This window comes from Mustela putorius, unplaced genomic scaffold, assembly GCF_011764305.1.
Source record: "Mustela putorius furo isolate JIRA1106 unplaced genomic scaffold, ASM1176430v1.1 tig00003875_pilon_pilon_pilon, whole genome shotgun sequence".
NCBI lineage: Eukaryota > Metazoa > Chordata > Mammalia > Carnivora > Mustelidae > Mustela > Mustela putorius.
The window spans coordinates 1,065,406-1,083,709 of NW_025422026.1; the positions used below are offsets into that span (position 1 = coordinate 1,065,406).

The window sequence follows — 18,304 nt, forward strand, 5'->3', positions numbered from 1 at the left end:
GGGCCCCCACCAGGCCGGGAGGGTGGCGGACGGCGCGGAGCGGCTCCGATGAGGCAGGCGGGGGTGGGGACGTGGTGGGAGCCGGGGCAGTGAGCACCCCCAGCTGGGGCGGGGGCCTGGGAGGGGGCGCGGGACCTGCTAGGATTCCACGAGGCAGGAAGGCGGGACGACCGGGCGTGGGGTGTGGGGCGCAGGGCTCCCAGCTCTGGCTGGAGCGCGGGGGACAGGAGGAGGCCCGGGGAGGAGGATGAGGCTGTGGGCCCTGCTCAGGGGGCTGCAGGCGGAGTGACGGCGTCAGAGGCTCCCGGGGCAGCCTGGCTCATAAAGCCAATAACGTGGGGTCAGGGCCGGGGCCCCGGTTCCTCACGGGTGCAGCCCGGACTCCAGGATGTGTGCTGGGCTGGGTGAGACACCGAAGGAAGCAGGTGCTGACAGGCGGGACAAGCTCCCGTCCCGCAGCTGCGCGCGGAGGGGAAAGACTGACGAGCAGACAGACAGCCCCGGCCCCCATCCCAGCGCGCCCCGGCCCCCGCCCAGCTGTGGGAGCTCTGGCGGGCGGCCTGCTGAGCCTGGATCTTCTCGGGGTGGTTGAGGGTGGACTGGGGAGGCCCGTCTGAGGTGCCGAGCGCAGGACCGGAGGAGGCATGCGGAGTTCTGGCGTCTGCTTCAACCGGAGCTCCCGAGAGGACGTTGCAGCTTTGCGACGGAGCAACACGGTGACTTCCGGCCTGACCCTTCCGGGCAGAGCTGGCTTCCGAGCGCCAGACGGGACCCACGTTTGGGGCTCCCCCCTCCGAGGGTTCCACCCTGAAATTCTTAGTGCTTTTCTCTTAGAATTTTCTGTTCTGTAAGTGACGTCTGGTGGGACACTGCAGGGTCCCGGGGCCCTAGCTTGTGTGTTCTCCCTCTCCAGCCCCAGGATGGGCTCCCGCTGCCCGCTCCCCACCCCCACAGCTGCCCTCTGTCCGGCTACAGGCTGGCATAGGCGGGGGCACTGGACTTCACCTGCGGGAGCCCCAGTGTGAGTATGAGGGGGGTCCAGGGCGCATCCGTGGGGTCTCAGGGAAGGGCGCGAGACAGCAGGGTGCACTCGGTGGGTGACCCCCATCCCAGTGCACAGGTTGTGGGGGTTGAAGTTGCGGGTCACCTGCCCGCCACGGGTTGGGGTGATGGGCTGTGAGGACGGGGGTGACTTCCCCAGCCTGGGCCGCAGCCTTGCGTTTTCCCTTGCGGTGGGCCCTGGAAATTACTCGGCTGAGTCTGCCAGCCGAGCCCATGCTTCCCCTTCCCCTCCTCAGCGCCGAGCCCATGGCTCTGGGGCGACATGGCCAGATGGTGCCACGTGCGCCGTGGGGCGAGGGGTCAGGTCCTTCTGTGCTGGGCACACAGCTGGCAGGGGTGCCTATGGGGTGGAGAGCACTGCCCGATTTCCCGCCGAGGGAACTGCTCGGGAGGCCGGGACAGCGCGGTTCCAACTCTGGAGGTCGGCGCCGAGGTCCGGGAGATGCGGCTTCACGGACACGCTCGGTATCATGGTCCTAGTGGGCTCAGCCTGACGACAGCGCGGCCCCTAGACAGCTGCCTGGAGCCCCTGCCTGGACCCCGACCCTCCGGGGCCCCGCACCCCTGCTGTGTCAGCGTGGCCCCAGGCAGGCGCTCCGCAGCTCGCCCATCAGCCCGCACCAGCCTCACAGCCTTGCCGCGTGAGGATAAAAAACCCATCTCACCGACAGACGAACTGAGGCACAGGGTTTGGGGGCAGAGGTGGGATTTGAATGCCCATCGGACCGTGCACCATCCCTCTCTGCCCATCACGTGTCCCCACGCCCCGCCCCTCCAGGAGCCCGTGGTGGGGGCCGGGGCCCAGCTGGTGGTCACCTCCGCCTTCAGCCGCTCGATCTCGGTCTCGCCGTCCTCGATCTGCCGCCGCAGCTGCTTGGCCACTGTCTTCTCTGTCTCTACGATCTGCAGCAGGTGCAGGTACTTCTGCATCAGCGCCTCGTGCTCCGTGGCCAGGGTCCGGTAGCTGCGGGCAGGTGGACACGCAGGTTACCACGCCACGGGCCTGAGATCCGCAGGTCCAGCCCCAGGTGGGACCCCCAGCAGCGGGACTCTGGAGAAGGTCCCACTGCCCCACACAGCGCCTGAGGCCTCCCTGCCAGATCTCGTCTTGCACTCGGACCTGTGGGTCCCATGGGGGGCCCTTCTCACCCACTGAGGCCCCTGGGCCTTTGCATAGGTGGCTCTTCTGTCGGAAGCCCATTCCCCCTGCCTCTTTCCTGGCCTGGCTCTGGCTCCAGCTGCCATGCTGTCTTCTCCGACCCAGACCATGGGGATGTCCCACAGCCCAGGTCTCTGACGCCACACCCAGGTCTCTGGGCACACACCCACCCAAGGGTGGCCTTGGTCAGGAGGCTTGTGTTGGGGGAGACTGGCAACAAGACTGGAGGATTAGGGGAGTCAGGTCAGAGGGCCCCCAGAGGATAAGCAAAGGGCAGAAGAGATAGCCCAGCATTGTGTACGTTCACAGGCCTCAGACTTGCAGGGCATCACGGCTGGGGGCAACCTGGAAGACCAGCCAGGTTCCAGGCCTCTGAGGGGGGAGCCGGGTCAGCTGTGTCCTGGGCCAGGGTTCTCCCCGACACCCCACAGCACAGGCAGGGCCACTGGCGGCGCCAGAGCTGGGGAAACACCGTTCCGTAAAGGAGGGCCCACGGGCTTCGCAAGGGAAGCTCTCAGCGGGGCCCACCGGGGAAGCCAGGCAGGGACTCCGAGGGAAAGCCCACCCTGCCCCCCACTCACCCGTCCGTTCACCCACCCGGTCCTCCCCTCCCCTCCCCGGTGCCCTCGGAAGCCTCCCCTCCCCCGCCCGCGTCCCCAACCTCCTCCCACCCGGAGCTTCACGGTTTCTGGCCGCCAACCTCAGCGGCCGGAGCCCCCGCCCCCTTCCATCTCCACGTCCCCCACCCCGCTGGCGGCCGTGTTCTGCCTCGCAGCCTGCCACGTCACCGTCTCGCTCCCCGGCTGCGTCCCGCCGGCACCCCCCACCCCTGGCGGCTGCCGCTGCCCTGCGGGTGTGGGTTCTGGTGGAAGCCCGGTCCTCAGACCCAGTCCGCTCGCTGGGTCCGGCCACGCTCGCTCCCTCGCATACCCAGGAGCCCGGGGACCTCAGGGTCATGCCGCAGCTTGCTTATCTGTGACCTGGGTCTGTGCCAGTGAGGGACAGTTCAGCACACGTGACGCATTCGCGCTGGGACGACCATGGTCCCCTCCCGTCAGACCGCGGAGGCCCTGCTCGCTCCATCCTGAACCCCTGAATGCCTGTCCCTTCAGCGTCAGCGGCGGTCCCTGTCCCACGGGCTGTCTCTCTTCGGCACATAGGGAGGCCTGAGTCCCTCCACGTGAGGGACACACCCAGCTCCCTCCCACCCGTGCAGCAAGGCTGTTCAGAGAGTAGCCTGTCCTCACTCGTCCCCACATCTGTCCCCCCACTTGCTCCTAGGCTGGGGCAGCCAGGGGCGGCAGCACACCCATAGCACTGGGGTCACTGTCGGGGGTCATCCATGGGCTCCCCATGTGCTCAGTCAAGGGGCACTTTCCCGTCTGGCATCTTCTTACATGGCTTTCTGGTGGCCCTGGACGCGGCTGGTCAGTGGGCGCCAGGCTAGCAATGCTGGCTTTCATCACCAGCTCGGGAGCCACACACACGTGCTCTCAGCCTCAATGATGAGAGCCCAGGCGGTCGTGCGTGGGAACAGCCTCGCACGGAGGCAGGGGTGGGGGCCCTTCGGAGGCTGAGAAAGCCCGGTCCCCTGACGGGGTCGGAGGAGGCTGGCTCCTGCTGGCCTGACGGTTGCAGGACCTGGAGCTTATCCCTGGGGGGGGGGGTCCTGACCCCGATATCAACGCTCCGTCCCAGCCTTCCCCCGTCTAAAAGTCAGTGAGGCTGCGAGAGTGGACTCTGCTTGGCAGGACCGTTCACCAAAGACGAGGACTCGGCTCCCCTACCAGAATGAGTGTGAACGGAGAATATTAGGTTTCGAAGTTTCTCCCACTTCCCAAGAGGCTCCGTTCTCTTAGCTTGCAAAGGGAGCTCAGTGGAGAGACAGTGGGGTCTGTCTTCACACTGCCGCATTTCTCCACACTCCAGGGCTGTGGGAATCCGGGACTCGGGTGGTTTGTCACGGATGCTGGCGCCCGGCGTGGAGCAGGATCTCCTGGGCAGCCGATCTGGGCTGCCCCGCCTCCCCCGCCCTCTCCTCCAGTAACGAGGTACTGAGCACCTCTCTGGGCAGCACTGCCTTTGGAGACTCAGACTCAGAGCTGGATAGGAACTTGGGAGCCACGGAAGACCCACAGCCTAATTTTATACGTGAAGAAACCGAGGCCCGAGAGGGGACGTGCCTTCCCCTAAATGACAGTCTGGGAGCACGGCAGCTGGAGCTAGAACAGGGCTCCAGTCCCCGACAGCGGGAGCTGCTCGGCTCACACCCCGCGCCCTCCCTGAAGTGTGGACGGTGCACGCACGGGCAGGGAGAGCACGCTGTGGACCCCACGGCGCCTACCTCGGTACGTACAATGTATCTAGTACGTAAATGCATACAGAAACCAAATAAGGTTCGGGCAACACTGCTCACTGCTCAGCAGAGCTGTGGAACAGAGCCAGGCTCCCTCCTGACCCACACACACACCTCACACTCACGCACACTCACGATGGACTGGGCTTGAGGCTACATAGGGTTCACAGTCTGCGCTTTCCCCCTAGCGACACAATGCGTGTAAGTCAGCCCCAGGACGGCCTCTCCCGCGTGGGGGTGTACGCGCTCCGAATCCCTGGGACCACAGATCTGATGTGCTTCTGCCCCTGCTCCTCCGTGGTGCTACAGGACACAGCGGGCCTGAAGATGGGGAGACGGTCTTGGTGGGCCTGACCTAATCGCTCGAAGCACCTGAGATGCTGTTTTCTCTGCCGGTCAGAAGGGGGAGGTCCGAGGTTTGGGGCTGCAGAACCCCGCGTTAAAATTCGAGGTTTAATGTGCGTAGACTGGAAGGTGCAGGTGAGAAAAGCATATGGTTGATGGTGGCGGGCTTTGATCTGCGCGTACCGCACCTGGGAGAAAGAACCTTCTGTCCCCCCGGCAAGCCCCCTCACACCCCCAGCCAGCCCGACCCCACAGGCGACTCCAGCTCAGAGTCCTTCGCCACAAGCGAGCTGTGCCTGTGACAAAACTTCGCGCCACTGGACTCAGATGGCATGCCCTAGCTTGCATGTGGCTTTTCCTCCTCGGCACGCTGACTTTGCTGTTCAGCATTTTGTGACACATGTTTCGGGCGGGCGCCTTTCCGGTGCTGGGCGGTATTGTCGCCTGGACGTACCGGGGCTTGTCTGCACGTCTGTCTGTCTGCGGACAGACACCTCGGCTCTTTCTAGTCTGGGGACTACTATACACAGAGCTATGTGCACAGGACCGGTCGTGGATGTTATTGCTTATATCTCTTATAAACACCGAAAGGTTGACATTGCTGGTCATGGAGCCAGCCTAGCAATCTTTAAATGGCTGTTTTTTAAGCAACTGTCTAACAATTTTCTGTAGTGGTTGAGCCACTTTCTGCGCCTGCCTGCGTGTGTGCCTTACGGGGTCCCACCCCAGCCCGGCCTCCGCTGGGTCTCCGTCACCTCTGCCAGGCGAGGCTCCAGGGTCTCACACGGTCTCTGAAACATTTTAGTATCAATATATGTTCTAAACCAGCGCAGTCCTGGTCCTCAGAAGGTACAACCGATGAGAACTCTGCATTCTGCATCGCTTCAACACGTAGAAAGCCCCTCCCCGTCAGCAGACTCATGTGGTTCTCAGAACAGCCCAGCTCTTGGCTCCTGGTGGGGGGACGGAGGCCCACCGGCTCTTCTTGAGGCTGGGTCCTTCCGCCGTGAACCCATCCTGCACAACGCTGACAATTTCCACGCCAAACTGTAGCTCTGACGGCATTACTCCCCTGGTATAAAAGCTTTGATGGCTCCCGCTGTTCACAGAGTAAAGGTCCAACTCCCCAGCTGGGTGTTCGAGACCCGTTATGACCCGATTACACTTCACCTTCCGAAACCCACACTGTGTCTGTTCATTAATCCTGCAGGTCTCTCTCGTACATCGGCGCCTTGGGGGTGGGACTGGGGCTGGGGGCCAAAGCGCTCATAGTTAAGCCCATTACGCCCTTGGTCCTCTGGCTCAGGTCAGACGTCACCCTATATCCAGCTTCCCTCATCTCCCTGCAGATGGAAGTAGTGTCTCTCCCCCATGTTGCCCTGTATCCACCACGGCCTTTGTGTGCAAGAGCTAGCTGCGACCATGTCTAATGTCTTCCTAAGTGGACACGATGTCCCTGGGGGACACCTGCATCCACCCCTCTCTGCCCAGAACCACAGTCAGAGCCTGACTCTATAAGTGCACTTGTGAGTACCGGCTGGACTGGATACTCCCTGAGAACAGGGAAGGACATGGCCTGACCTCGAGGTCATAGTTAGTGCTATGGCCATTGTAAAGGGCTTGTGGTCGGCTGGTTTGTTCCAGGGCTCAAAGAAGGGCCCTGGTATCCATCCACCCACCCATCCGTCCATCTGTCCATCCGTCCATCCATCCATCCATCCATCCGTCCGTCCATCCATCCATCCGTCCATCCATCCATCCATCCATCCGTCCGTCCATCCATCCGTCCATTCGTCCATCCATCCATCCATCTGTCCATCCTTCCATCCATCTGTCCATCCGTCCATCCACCCATCCATCCGTCCGTCCATCCATCCATCCATCCGTCCATCCATCCATCCATCCACTCACACACACACCATCCACGCATCATCACTGTCCATCCACCATCACACGTACTCGAGACCCGTCCACTTATCGTCCATCTACCCTCCACACATTCATCTTTCACCTTCCGCTCGGCGTCCAACCTTGCCTCCACCCTCGTCCGGTCGTTCACCCTTGATTTCTCCCGATCCACCTGCTCATGCCCCTGTAAGCCCCGGGGACCCGAAGAATCAGACTTGGTCTCTGCCCTCAGGACCTTACACTTAACAAGCAGAGAGACGCAGAGACACAGCAGTCTGCACTAAGCCGGAGAGATCACCCGCTGAGAGGGGGTGCCTCTGGGGGTCCCTGCCCTTGGATGAGACTTGATTCTGTCAGGGGTTGTCAGCTGGGGAGCCACACCCCAGCCCATAAGCCTGTCACTTCCCCACGACCCGGAAGACTCTATCCACGGTGGGGCCCTGTTTTCTCCGCAGCATACGTGGAGAGGCCTGAGCTTTTCTCTCTGTCTGGCCCCTCCAGGGAGGGGCATGCCCTGCGGGGGATGAGGAGGAGCTCTGGAACCCCCGAGCTCAGAGAGGTTGAGAGATTTCCCTCTGTAGAACAGGAAACAGGCTCCGAGGAGAGGCAGGAGCTGTTCATGGTCACGCAGCAGATCCGTGGCTGCAGCTGGCTTGGAGCCCGGGCTTAGGCTTTGGTAGCCATAAGATCCTTGACCCCAACCAAAGAGGGCTCAGCTCCCCTACTGGAGAGGAAGGAGCCGGTGCACTGAAGCTGGCGGGAGGCTGCTCCTCCGGTCTCCCTGCTCCCGGGGGCACCGAGGGTGGCACAGACCCAGAGCTCTGGGATCCGAGGGGACCCCTGCCAAGAGCCCTCCTTACAACTCGCCTTCTCTCTCCCTCCCTCCCGTCCCCGCCCTCCCCCTCGGGGCCGCGGTTTGCTCCGGGCAGGGCCCTTGTGTTCCGCCTCTTTGGCGGCGACGGCGGGGTGGGCAGGACGTACCTGGCGTGAGCGATGGCCGCCACCCACTCGTCACAATCCTTGGCATCCTCCGTCCTCAGCTCCAGGGCTTTCTGGTTCTCGTGGCTGAAGTTAACGGTGAAGTAATGCTGCACCGGGAAGAAGACAGCTCTGGTCACCAGGGTGTCCACGCGGCCCTCCGTCCGGCTCTCGGGCCGGACGCTCGCGGCCACGCCAGCCAGGTGCAGACTCGTTCTGGGGCCCGGGAAGGCCATTCCAGTAAACATTTTCAAACTCGTCTAAGGCAGGCTTTGTACATGGAACAGAGCCTATACTTAGGATAGGAAGGAAGCAAAACCTGATTTGTCAACAAATTGCAAAAAAGCCAGTTTTAAACCATCAGGTGTGCTGGGAGGAAGGCAAAAGCACCACGGGGGACCGCCTCTGGGACGTGGGTTCCCGCTGAGGGCCGTGTGCCTGTGTTCCGCTCCCAGAAAGGTATCAAGCCCTCCTCCGGTCCTGGGGTGAAAGCATGAACAGACAGGGCCCCGAGGAGCACCCCCGGAAGCCCCGCCGTGGGGTGCAGGTGACTTGGACCCGCCTTAAGCCCAGGGCCAGGGGCCAGCACCCCCGCCACCCCCGCTGGCTCCCGGGAAGCAGAGCAGCCGACAGCACACACGCATCTGTTATAGTCTCCCTGTTAAGGCAGCTCAGCTCCCCGCACGGTGCCCGCAGCCCAGCGAGCACACCTGTTTGCTGCGGTCATCGCTGGGAGGGAGGAGAGAGCAGAGGGCAGTGGGGGCGGAGAAAGCCCGTCGGGTCAGCCCGGGAGTGCAGGATGGCTGCCCCGCCGACGGAGAGCGGGTCCATCCAGGTTTGAGGTGCGCTGGACAGGGAAAGTGGGGGCAGCACAGGTGTCCGGAGTGCCCCGTGTGTTCGGGCTGTGAGGGGCTGGACGGCAGGAACACAAGTGCCAGACACGAGGTGGGCAGGGTCCCAGTGGTGGTGTCCAGGGGGGACGGGCTGGGAGGACTGCGTCCGTGCACATCTCTGGTCTCATCCTGCTGGAGGTGGGAGAGAGGCAGGCGGTGGGGTGCAGACACGGACCCACAGGCCCGCCGCTCAGAGGTGTGTCCGGGCCGCGGTGTGGCGGTGTGTCGTGGAGGGGTGCTGTCCCTGTCCCTGCCCCCGCGGCGCCGGGCGGCAGGGAGCAGCCCCCGAGGTGCGGCGCGTAGACTATTTTTAGTGTCTGCTGACATTTACTGTATTTCTGTTAATTGTTAGTCTTGGTGGCGGCCACGGGGTGTGCGTGTGTGTGTGTGTGTGTGTGTGTGCGCGCGGTTGGAGAGTCAGCGTCTCTCACTTGTTTCCTAGGAAACAGATAACTGGGGCTGTGGAACGAAATGTCAGCTACAGCCTCAAATAACTGAATTCAGAAGGCTCAGGTGGGCGCCCGCCGCCCCGCCCTGGAAGCAGCAGGTACCCAGTACGTTCCACCTCTCGAGAGATGAAGGACACTCCTGCACTCATCTCCCGCGAGCTCACTGGTTCCCGCCTTCCACAGGTGGAGCAGGTGTGATCTGTTTTGCACAGAGGTTGTGCCACTTGCCCAGGGTCACACAGCTGCAAAGCAGACCTTCCCCAGGCACCTGCCGTCCACTCCAGCCAGGGCTTGGCACTGGGCTGGGAAGAAAGCCCACGGAGCCTACAGACGGGTGGGACTCTGGGTTCTAACTCCGAAGCGGGGACACTCAGCTGTACCGTGGGTTGCCTGGGGTCCCCAGGGAGGATGTCCTGGTGCTGGATGGGCCCGCCGAGGGATCTCCTTCCCTGCCAAGCTGCCAGGGGCGGGGCAGGGGGCAGAGCGGCCCATGCCCGGAGGGGCAGGGTGGGCACGGGTCCCTGAGCCTGGCCCTTCTGAGCTGTGGGGAGTGAGGGGCTTCGCAGTCGGCCAGGCCAGCATAGTGGAGAAGCCCGAGGCTGCTGGCCCCCAGGCCCCCTGAAACCCCACTGCAATCCCACCTCAGCAGGAAACGGAACAACAGGCAGCCGGCTTAGAAGCCTCCAGGTTTGAACCTCGCCCGCAGGGACCTCCGCCAGCAGAGACCTCGGCTTTCAAGCGTCAGCTCTCCTCACCTCAGGGCAGGATCGGCTCCCAGAGGCTCCCTCCCTGCTCCCGCCCAGCCACCTCCCCAGGGCGAGGCTGGCCCACCTGTCCCTCTACCCAGCCTGTGTCCTATTCCGACACCCCTGCTCCAGGCTGAGCCTGTGGCCGTGGCCGTGGTCAGGCTCCTCACGAGTGTCCTGCATCTCTTGTTCTTGAAGACAGCACCCAGCCGGTGATGGGTGGCTGGAAGTCCAGGAGCACAGGCTAGTGGTTGGGTGGGTGTGGGGGTCTGAGGGCGGGCATGACCTGGAAATGTCACTGCGGCTCCTGGCAAGCAGACTGGTGGTGCTGGAGGGAGCTCTGAGGAAAGCCGGGGCATCCTCGGGGCAGAGGACAAGGGGTGTGCTGGGAAGGCCACTTGGGAGCTTCTACTAGAGGGGACACTGGGGGGTGTGTCCCAGGCTCGGGCCTGGGCTCTTCGCACACCTGGCCTTGCTGGGAGCATGCCCCCCTCCCCTCCCTGCCCAGGAGTCACACGGATTCCCTCCTTTCCACAGGGACGCAGAGGCCAGATGCTCAGCAGTGCACAAGGTCCCCTCCAGGAAACAGTGGGTGGCTCGTGGCCCAGCAGGGCTTCTGTGGCCAACCATGGCCCGGGCTGCCCTGTGGGGGCCTCAGAGGGCGTGGGGACAGCGGGCTTCCTCTGTGTGTGCGCTTCCCCCAACACCTGGTCTCCCTAAGCCCGGGGCCAAGTGACTAGTGCCCCCGAAGGGAGAGTAAACTTCCTCCCAGCCCTCCTGAGTCACGGGAATCCTGACCACGGTGGCCACATGCACAAGGCTTTGCTCTGTGTGGGGCTGGGGGTGAGGGAAGGGAGACACGGAGATAGAGACAGAGACGGGGACAGAGAGACACAGAGGCAGAGACAGAGATGCAGAGACAGAGATGGAGACAGAGACATAGAGACAGAGACAGAGATGTAGAGACAGAGATGGAGACAGAGACATAGAGACAGAGACAGAGATGTAGAGATGGAGACAGAGATGGTGACAGACACTGGTGACAGAGATGCAGAGACAGAGATGGAGACTGAGACGGAGACAGAGACACAGACAGAGGAGAGCAGCAGAGACACAGAAACAGAGAGAGGAAGTAAAATCCGCTGGGAAAGAACGAAGTCCCCACATGCAGAGAAAAGGAGTGAATTCCAGGCTCCTGGAAGACGCTAAGGAAAAGGCAGTTTGACCTGAGGAAAATGGAAGGAAAACGTTGGGTCCTCAGGCCCACGCGCAGAAAGACCCAGTCAGCCACCGGCAGGGCAGGCCCAGGAAGGTGGCCAGTCCCCTGTGGGTGTGGCCCAGTGTTCCGTGCAGGTGCAGGCACCTGTACAGTGGGTGACTGCCCTCTCACGGAGGGCCTGTGGTTGGAGAGGTGAGGTGGGCCCCGCACGGCCTGTGCCTGGGCTCCCCAGTCACCCAGGGTTCTTTTCACAGCAACGCGCCAGGGGACCCAGAGTTAAGAGGGGCAAGTGGCCTCCTAGTCAGAGAAAGGGCACTGGACGTGGAGTCTGAGCACAGTGCGGCCCGGGGTGGTTGGGGCCCTTCCTCTGGGATACTTGGCCCCTCCTCCGTGAAGTGGGTAGTGGGCAGACACACCGGGCTCTTGGTCTTTCTGAGTTCCACGCTCTCTCTCTCTGCACCTGCACAATCAGTGTGTCCATCCACAGCTCCATCCCCCTGCCTGTCCATCCATGGCTCCACCCATCTACCCACCTCTACACCTGCCCACTGGGAGGGAGAGACCCCGTCAGGAAGAGAATGTGTGCTCTGTGTCTTTCCCCGGGGCTCTGGATAGGCTCGGGATGGTTCCTCGTCTCTCCCGACAGCCTTCAGGAGGCTCTGGGTATCCTCTGGCCCAGCCCCTGTCAGCTGTGCACAGTCCACACAAGGGACATCCCTTGGACATCTGGCTCTGGTGGTCAGGGGCTTGTGGTTCTGGGTCCCACAGGTACTGAAGCAGTCGGAGAGACAGTTCATGGCAGACAACCTCCCCGGGGCGCTGCCCAGACAGCATACTGAAAGCCACCCCCAGGCTTCCTGTGGCCACTGGGTTAGGATGAGGGGAGAGAGCTGTTTCACCTGATACATGGAAGCCAATACAGCCAAGCAAAATAAGGAAACAGAGGATTATGCTCCCAATGAAAGAACAAGATAAAACTCTAGAAAAATACCTTCATGAAACCGAGACAGGTAATTTACCTGATGTAGAGTTCAAACTCAAGGTCACAGAGCAGCTCAATGATCTCAGGAGAAGAACAGATGGACAGAGAGAAAACACGAGAAGGTACCAAACAGAAGTCACAGAGTGAAAAATACAAAACTGAACTGGAAAAAAAAAAAGTGCATAAAGGGCTTCCATAGCAGAGCTGACGAAGTGGAAGAAAGGGTCGGTCAGCTGAAGACAGGGCAGGGGAACACACTCTAAAACAGAGCAGTGAAAAGAATAAAGAATTTAAAAAACCAAAGACCGCTCAAGAGACCTATGGAAAAACATTAAGGGAAACAACATTTGCATAATAAAGGTGCCAGAAAGAGAAGAAAACTTCTGTCCCCCAGAAAGCCACAGAAAATGTATTTAAAGAAATAATGGCTGAGAATGACCCTGACCTGGGGAAGGAAACACACACCCAGGCCTGGGAAGTCTAGAGAGTCCCAAATAACACAAACTCAGGGAGACCCACACCGTGACACATCATAATAGAAACATCAAAAGTTAAAAATAAGGGGGACCTTCAAGGCATCCAGAGAAAACAACTGCTTAGGTACAAGGGATCCTCATAAAACTATCCGAAGAGTTTTCAGCAGAAACTATGTGGGCCAGAGGGAGCAGCAGGATATATTCAAGTGTTGAAGGGAAAAAAACTTCCAACCAAGACTACTCCACCTGGGAGGGTCATTGTTCAGAACGGAGGGGGAGAGAAAGTTTTCCAGACAAGCAGGAGCTAAGGGAGTTCATCACCATGGAGCAGGACTATGAGAACCACTAAAGGGACTTCCTGAAGCTGAAAAGAAAGGGCATTAACTGGGAACAAGAGCACAGATGAGGGGCACCTGGGTGGCTCAGTGGGTTAAAGCCTCTGCCTTCGGCTCAGGTCATGATCTCAGGGTCCTGGGATCGAGCCCCGCATCGGGCTCTCTACTCAGCCGGGAGCCTGCTTCCCCCTCTCTCTCTGCTTGCCTCTCTGCCTACTTGTGATCTCTGTCAAATAAATAAATAAAATCTTAAAAAAAAAAGAAAGAGTACAAATGACAACACGAATCTCACTGATGCAGGTAAACATGTTGTAAAGGCAAGGGGTTCATTCCTCGTGAAGCCAGATGGAAAGTTAAAGGTAGAAGCAATAAAAATGACTATGACGGGACACCTGGGTGGCTCGGTTGGACGATGGCCTTTGGCTCAGGTCATGGTCCTGGAGTCCCGGGATCGAGTCCCGCATCGGGCTCCCAGCTCCACGGGGAGTCTGCTTCTCCCTCTGACCTTCTCCTCGCTCATGTTCTCTCTCACTGTCTCTCTCTCAAATAAATAAATAGAATCTTAAAAAAAATGACTATGACTACAACAATTAGTTAAGGGATACACAAAATAAGAAGATGTAAAATGTGATATCAAAGCGTAAGATCTGGGGAAAGCGAGAAGAAATGCAAAGTTTCAGAATGTGTTCCAACTTAACTTGCTATTGACTTCAAACAGATTAGGGCACACACACAGACACACACACACAGACACAGACACACAGACACACGCAGACACACACACACACCTCATTTTATTGTGCATTGCTTTGCTGCACACAGCTATTGCATTTTTCCAAAGTAAAGGTTTGTGACAACCCCACATCAACCATTTTTCCAATAGCATTTGCTCACCCATGTCTCTGTGTCACCTTTTGGTAATTCCTGCAATATTTCAAGCTTTTCACTATTGTTATACTTGTTATGGTGATCTGTGATCAGTAATTCTGACTTGCTGCAGGTTCAGATGGTGCTTAGCATTTTTTAGCAATAAAGTATTTTTAGTATCTGGAAGGTACACTGCTTTTGTATACATCATACTATCACACACTGAATAGACAACACCATAGGGCAAATATGACTTTAATATGCGTGGGAAACCAAAACATTTATTTGACTTGCTTTATTGTGATATTCGCTCTATCGTAGGGATCTAGGACCAACCCCCCAACAGCCGTGAGGTGCGCCTGTAGGCTGATGCGTGTGAGCCATAAGGTAACCACAAATCAAAACCTGTAGCTGATACACAAGTGTGAGATAGAAATCTAAACATAACACTGAAGAAAGGCATCGAACCACAAGGGAAGAGAGCAAGAAAAGCAGCAGAGGAAATACAAAACACCTGGAAAACACTGAAGAAAATGGCAATAAATACTCAGCTATCTATAAGTCCTTTAAGTGTAAACGGACTAGATTCTCCATCCAGAAGACACAGAGTGGCTGAATGGATTCACGCAGAAAACAAGACCCATCTGTATGCTGCCTGCAAGAGGTCAGGACACACAGGCATAAGAACACGCGGACTGAAAGTGAAGGGATGGGAAGAGAGACTTCGTGCAGGTGGAAACCCAGAGAAAGCTGGAGTAGCTGCACTTACATCAGACCGAAGTCTTCAAAATAAAGTCCACAATAGCAGACACAGGTGGGTGTTACTGATGACAAAGGGGTTCATCCAGCAGGGAGGTTTGTAAATATTTATGTCCCCAACAGAAGTGCACCAAGACATAGAAAGTAAATACTAAAGACCTAGAAAGAGAAACCTGTAGCAACACAAGAGCTCAGGGGACACTAGCACCCCACCTGCACCGGCAGCCAGCGCCTCCGGACAGAAAACCGACAAGGCAACAGTGATCTTAAAGGACACGTTAGACCAAATGCACTTGACAGCTCTGCACAGAACATTCTGCCCCAAACCAGCGGAAAACACATTCTTGTCAAGTGCGCACGGAACATTCTCCAGGGGAGAACATCTGTGAGGCCATGAAACAAGTCTCAATGAATTTAAGAAGACTGAACGCACACGGAGCATCTTTCCAGACACCACAATGGTGTGAAGCTGGGAATCAACTGCAAAAGAAAACTGGAGAAAAAAACCACAAATATGTCGAGATGAAACACTACTGAACAAGTGGATCCACGAGAAAACCCAAGAGGACAAAAACCCCTGAGATGAATGAAAGTGAAGATACAACATGTCAAAATCTGTAGGGTGCGGCAAAAGCAGTCGCAGGAGGGAAATTCGTAATGAGACAAGAAACAAGACAAACTCAAGTAAACAATGAAACTTTGCACCTAAAGAGCTAGAAAAAGAGCAATGAGCACAGCCCGACATCCGCGGAAGGAAGAAGACAGTAAAGGTCACGGCAGAAATAAGTGGAAATTCAGACTAAAAAGGCAACAGAAAAAAATCCATGAAAATGGTTGTTTGAAAAGATAAATAAAATTGATAAACCGTTAACTAGACTCAGTAAGAAAAAAGAGAGAAGGCTCAAATCAAGAAAACTAGGAATGAGAGAGCAGAAGTCACAACTGGTACCGAAGAAGTACAAGCGATCACGAGAGACCACGGCGTGCAATTATACGCCAGCGAATAGGATGACTTAGAAACGCCGGATAAATGCCGAGAAACACGCAGTCTTCCAAGACCGAGTCATGAAGAGATAGAAAATCTGCACGGGCCAGTCACAGTAAGGATATTGATTCAGTAATCAAACCTCCCGACACAAAATGTCCAGGGCCAGCCCGCTTCCCTGGTGGGTGCTCCGGGACACAGAGAGATTTCACACCGGTCCATCTCAAACTCTGAGCAAAACACTGAAGAGGGGTGAATCCAAACTCAGTTTCCCAGGCCAGCATTACCCTGATACCAAAACCAAACAAGGACACCACACACGAAAAGAGAAAATTTCAGGCCAATGTTCCCATGAACCTACATACAAAAATCCTCGACAAAATATTAGCAAACTAAGTCAGGAACGCGTTGAAAGGATCATATACCGTGACCGAGTGGGATCTGTTCCAGGGATGCGAGGATGGTTCGACATCCACAGACCCATCAATGTCATAGGTCACGTCAACAGAATGAGGATAAAGATCAGATGACCATCTCCACCGACGCAGAAAAGCCCTCGACAAAGTTCAACATCCGTTTATGATAAAACTCTTAAGAAAGGAGGGCTCCACGGACCGTACCTCCAGCTAATAAAGGCCATATACGAAAAACCCACAGCCAGCATCAGACGGAACAGTGACTCTGGGTCCCACCAGAGCTCAAGATGGTCCCAAAGCCTCAGACAGTGTCAGACAGACCCCAGGTCACCTCGGAAGCTGAGCCACCCCTGGGCCTCCCCAGAATGACCAGGTTGTGCAGGGGCAAGTGACGGCCCTGGCACGGCTGCAGACGGGACAGTGGACGTCCTGGGGTCACATGATGACATTCGGACCACATCTCGGGTGCGCCCGGAAAGATGCCCAACCATGGAGGATGCCCTCGAGGCTTCTCAGAGTCCGCAGGACCAGAACAACACGGGGCCTCAGCAGGACCGCGGGACAGGGCCTGAGTCATACTTGCCACGACTACATGACCACGTGGTCGTGCAGGATGGCTCCCCGGGCGGAAGAGCAGCTCGATTCCGGAATTCACCATGGGGACCCCTGGGAACTCTCTGGGACAACATAGAGCCACACCCGTGGCCCCCCAGCGTCCTGGGCGGGATCAGGACTCACATCCTACAGGATACGTCAGGGATGCAGGATGAACTCAGAAACAGATCTGGGGCTGCCTCTGGGAGTCCGTTTCTGTCTGAATCCCAAGAGGCCCCCTGAGCTGCTGGAATGACCCTGGATGGCAGCAGCAGCTGCAGAATCCACTGGTGGACCACACCTGACTTTGGTACGGGAGCAAGGCTCGTGCATCGACCCCGAGGTGCGACGGACACCCGGCACAGAGCAGTGCCTACCCCCGCGTGAGGTCGGGCTGTGTGCCTTGACTTGAGGGCCCCTCAGGAGTCCCGGGATGGGTCCGGGAGCACACACAGGGCGGCCAGGCCAGACCGCTCCCACAGAGCACTGGTCACTGTGTCCCTGTCCCCGTGGGTCTCCCCCACGGCTGGACCCTGCGTTCTCATGGGATTGGTCTGGGTGCACCCATGCATCTCCTGGGGACTCGGAGGGGCAGCCAAGCCCAAGAACGGCTCATGTCGACCTTCACCTGCCCCCAGCAGGTTACGGGGGACGGACCCAGAAAGGAGACCTGTGAGCACTGGCCTCACAAGCAGGACCACGCCCTGCCCCTGGGGTGGTGCCAGGACCAGGAGCACACAGCTGGTATCGGTCATGGAAAGTGATGTTCTTCCCGCTTCACTCTCTGCCCGAGTGACTTTTGCATGACTCCGGCCTGTGTCCCCACGGAGCTGGACACTGGCCCCCTCACGGCTCAGGGACAAACACAGGGCCTCCAGGAAGGCTGGGTGCCCCTCCTAGCCAGAGCTTAGCTCACCTCCTGCGTGCTCCCCCTGCGCTCCTAGGCACGAGGCCACGTATTCCCACGGCCCCGCCCCTTCCCGGGCAAAGCCATGACGGGCTTGCTCTCTGGTGACCTTCTGCGCTCTTTCCCAGGAGCTCGGCAGGCTCAGTCCCGGCTGCGGTGCTCGTGTCCCTCCTCAGACCCCTGAGAGCAGAACGCGGGGGCTGAGGAATGGGGCGAGGCATGGATTTCGGGCACCGGGATTTTTAAGAGCCCCTAGCGGGTTCTGATGCTCCAGCGGTGCCCGCGGCAGAAGTACTTCTCCCAGAGAGCGGCCCCAGCAGCGGTGGGCATGTGCCCCGGGTCACGCCCCAGGTCCCCAGGTGTTTGGAGCGGTGACACGGACAGGCGCGAGCCATGGGCTGGGTGTGGTGGAGGCCAAGACCAAGAAAGAAGACCGAGAAGGACGCAGACCTGGCTCCGAGAGAGGCGGGGCCGGGGGACCGTCGGACTAGGAGGGCGGACAGAGAGCGGGTTCCTGGTCCTGGCCGCGGAGGCCGGGCACATGGGTTCAGCACGTGTTCCCTTCATTCCTGCTGCAGGTGTCCCGAGGCGGTCCTCCCCGTGGCTAAGCTGCTCTGAGCGAGCTCCTTCCTTTCGACCCAGGGATCTCCAACTGAGAAATGCCCCCGGAGCTTGGCACTGTGCCTTGGCCCGGGCACAGGGCAGCCTCCGCTTGCTGGACGGGTGACTGGAAACATCTGTCGCCGCGGCACAGGGCCTGGCTTATTCACTGGCGGTAGCAAAACCACGAACAGGTGACACTTTGCTTCTCGGGCTCAGGCCGTGGAGCTGGGGGCTCGGGGTGGGGGGCGGAGCCTGGCTTCCCGCC

At 58.8% G+C, this 18,304-nt stretch overlaps 1 protein-coding gene across 2 annotated transcripts in view; it reads right to left on the reverse strand.

The window, feature by feature from the left end:
• Positions 1–18,304, reverse strand: part of RASGRF1 (Ras protein specific guanine nucleotide releasing factor 1) — an 88,088-nt gene that overhangs the window by 62,254 nt on the left and 7,530 nt on the right. For both annotated transcript variants that reach the window (XM_004763620.3, XM_013062022.2), the window contains exons 2-3: positions 7,812–7,918; positions 1,879–2,026 (exon numbers count right to left, since the gene is read on the reverse strand). In XM_004763620.3, the coding sequence (XP_004763677.1) occupies positions 1,879–2,026; positions 7,812–7,918 (255 nt within the window). The remainder of the gene's footprint in view (positions 1–1,878; positions 2,027–7,811; positions 7,919–18,304) is intronic.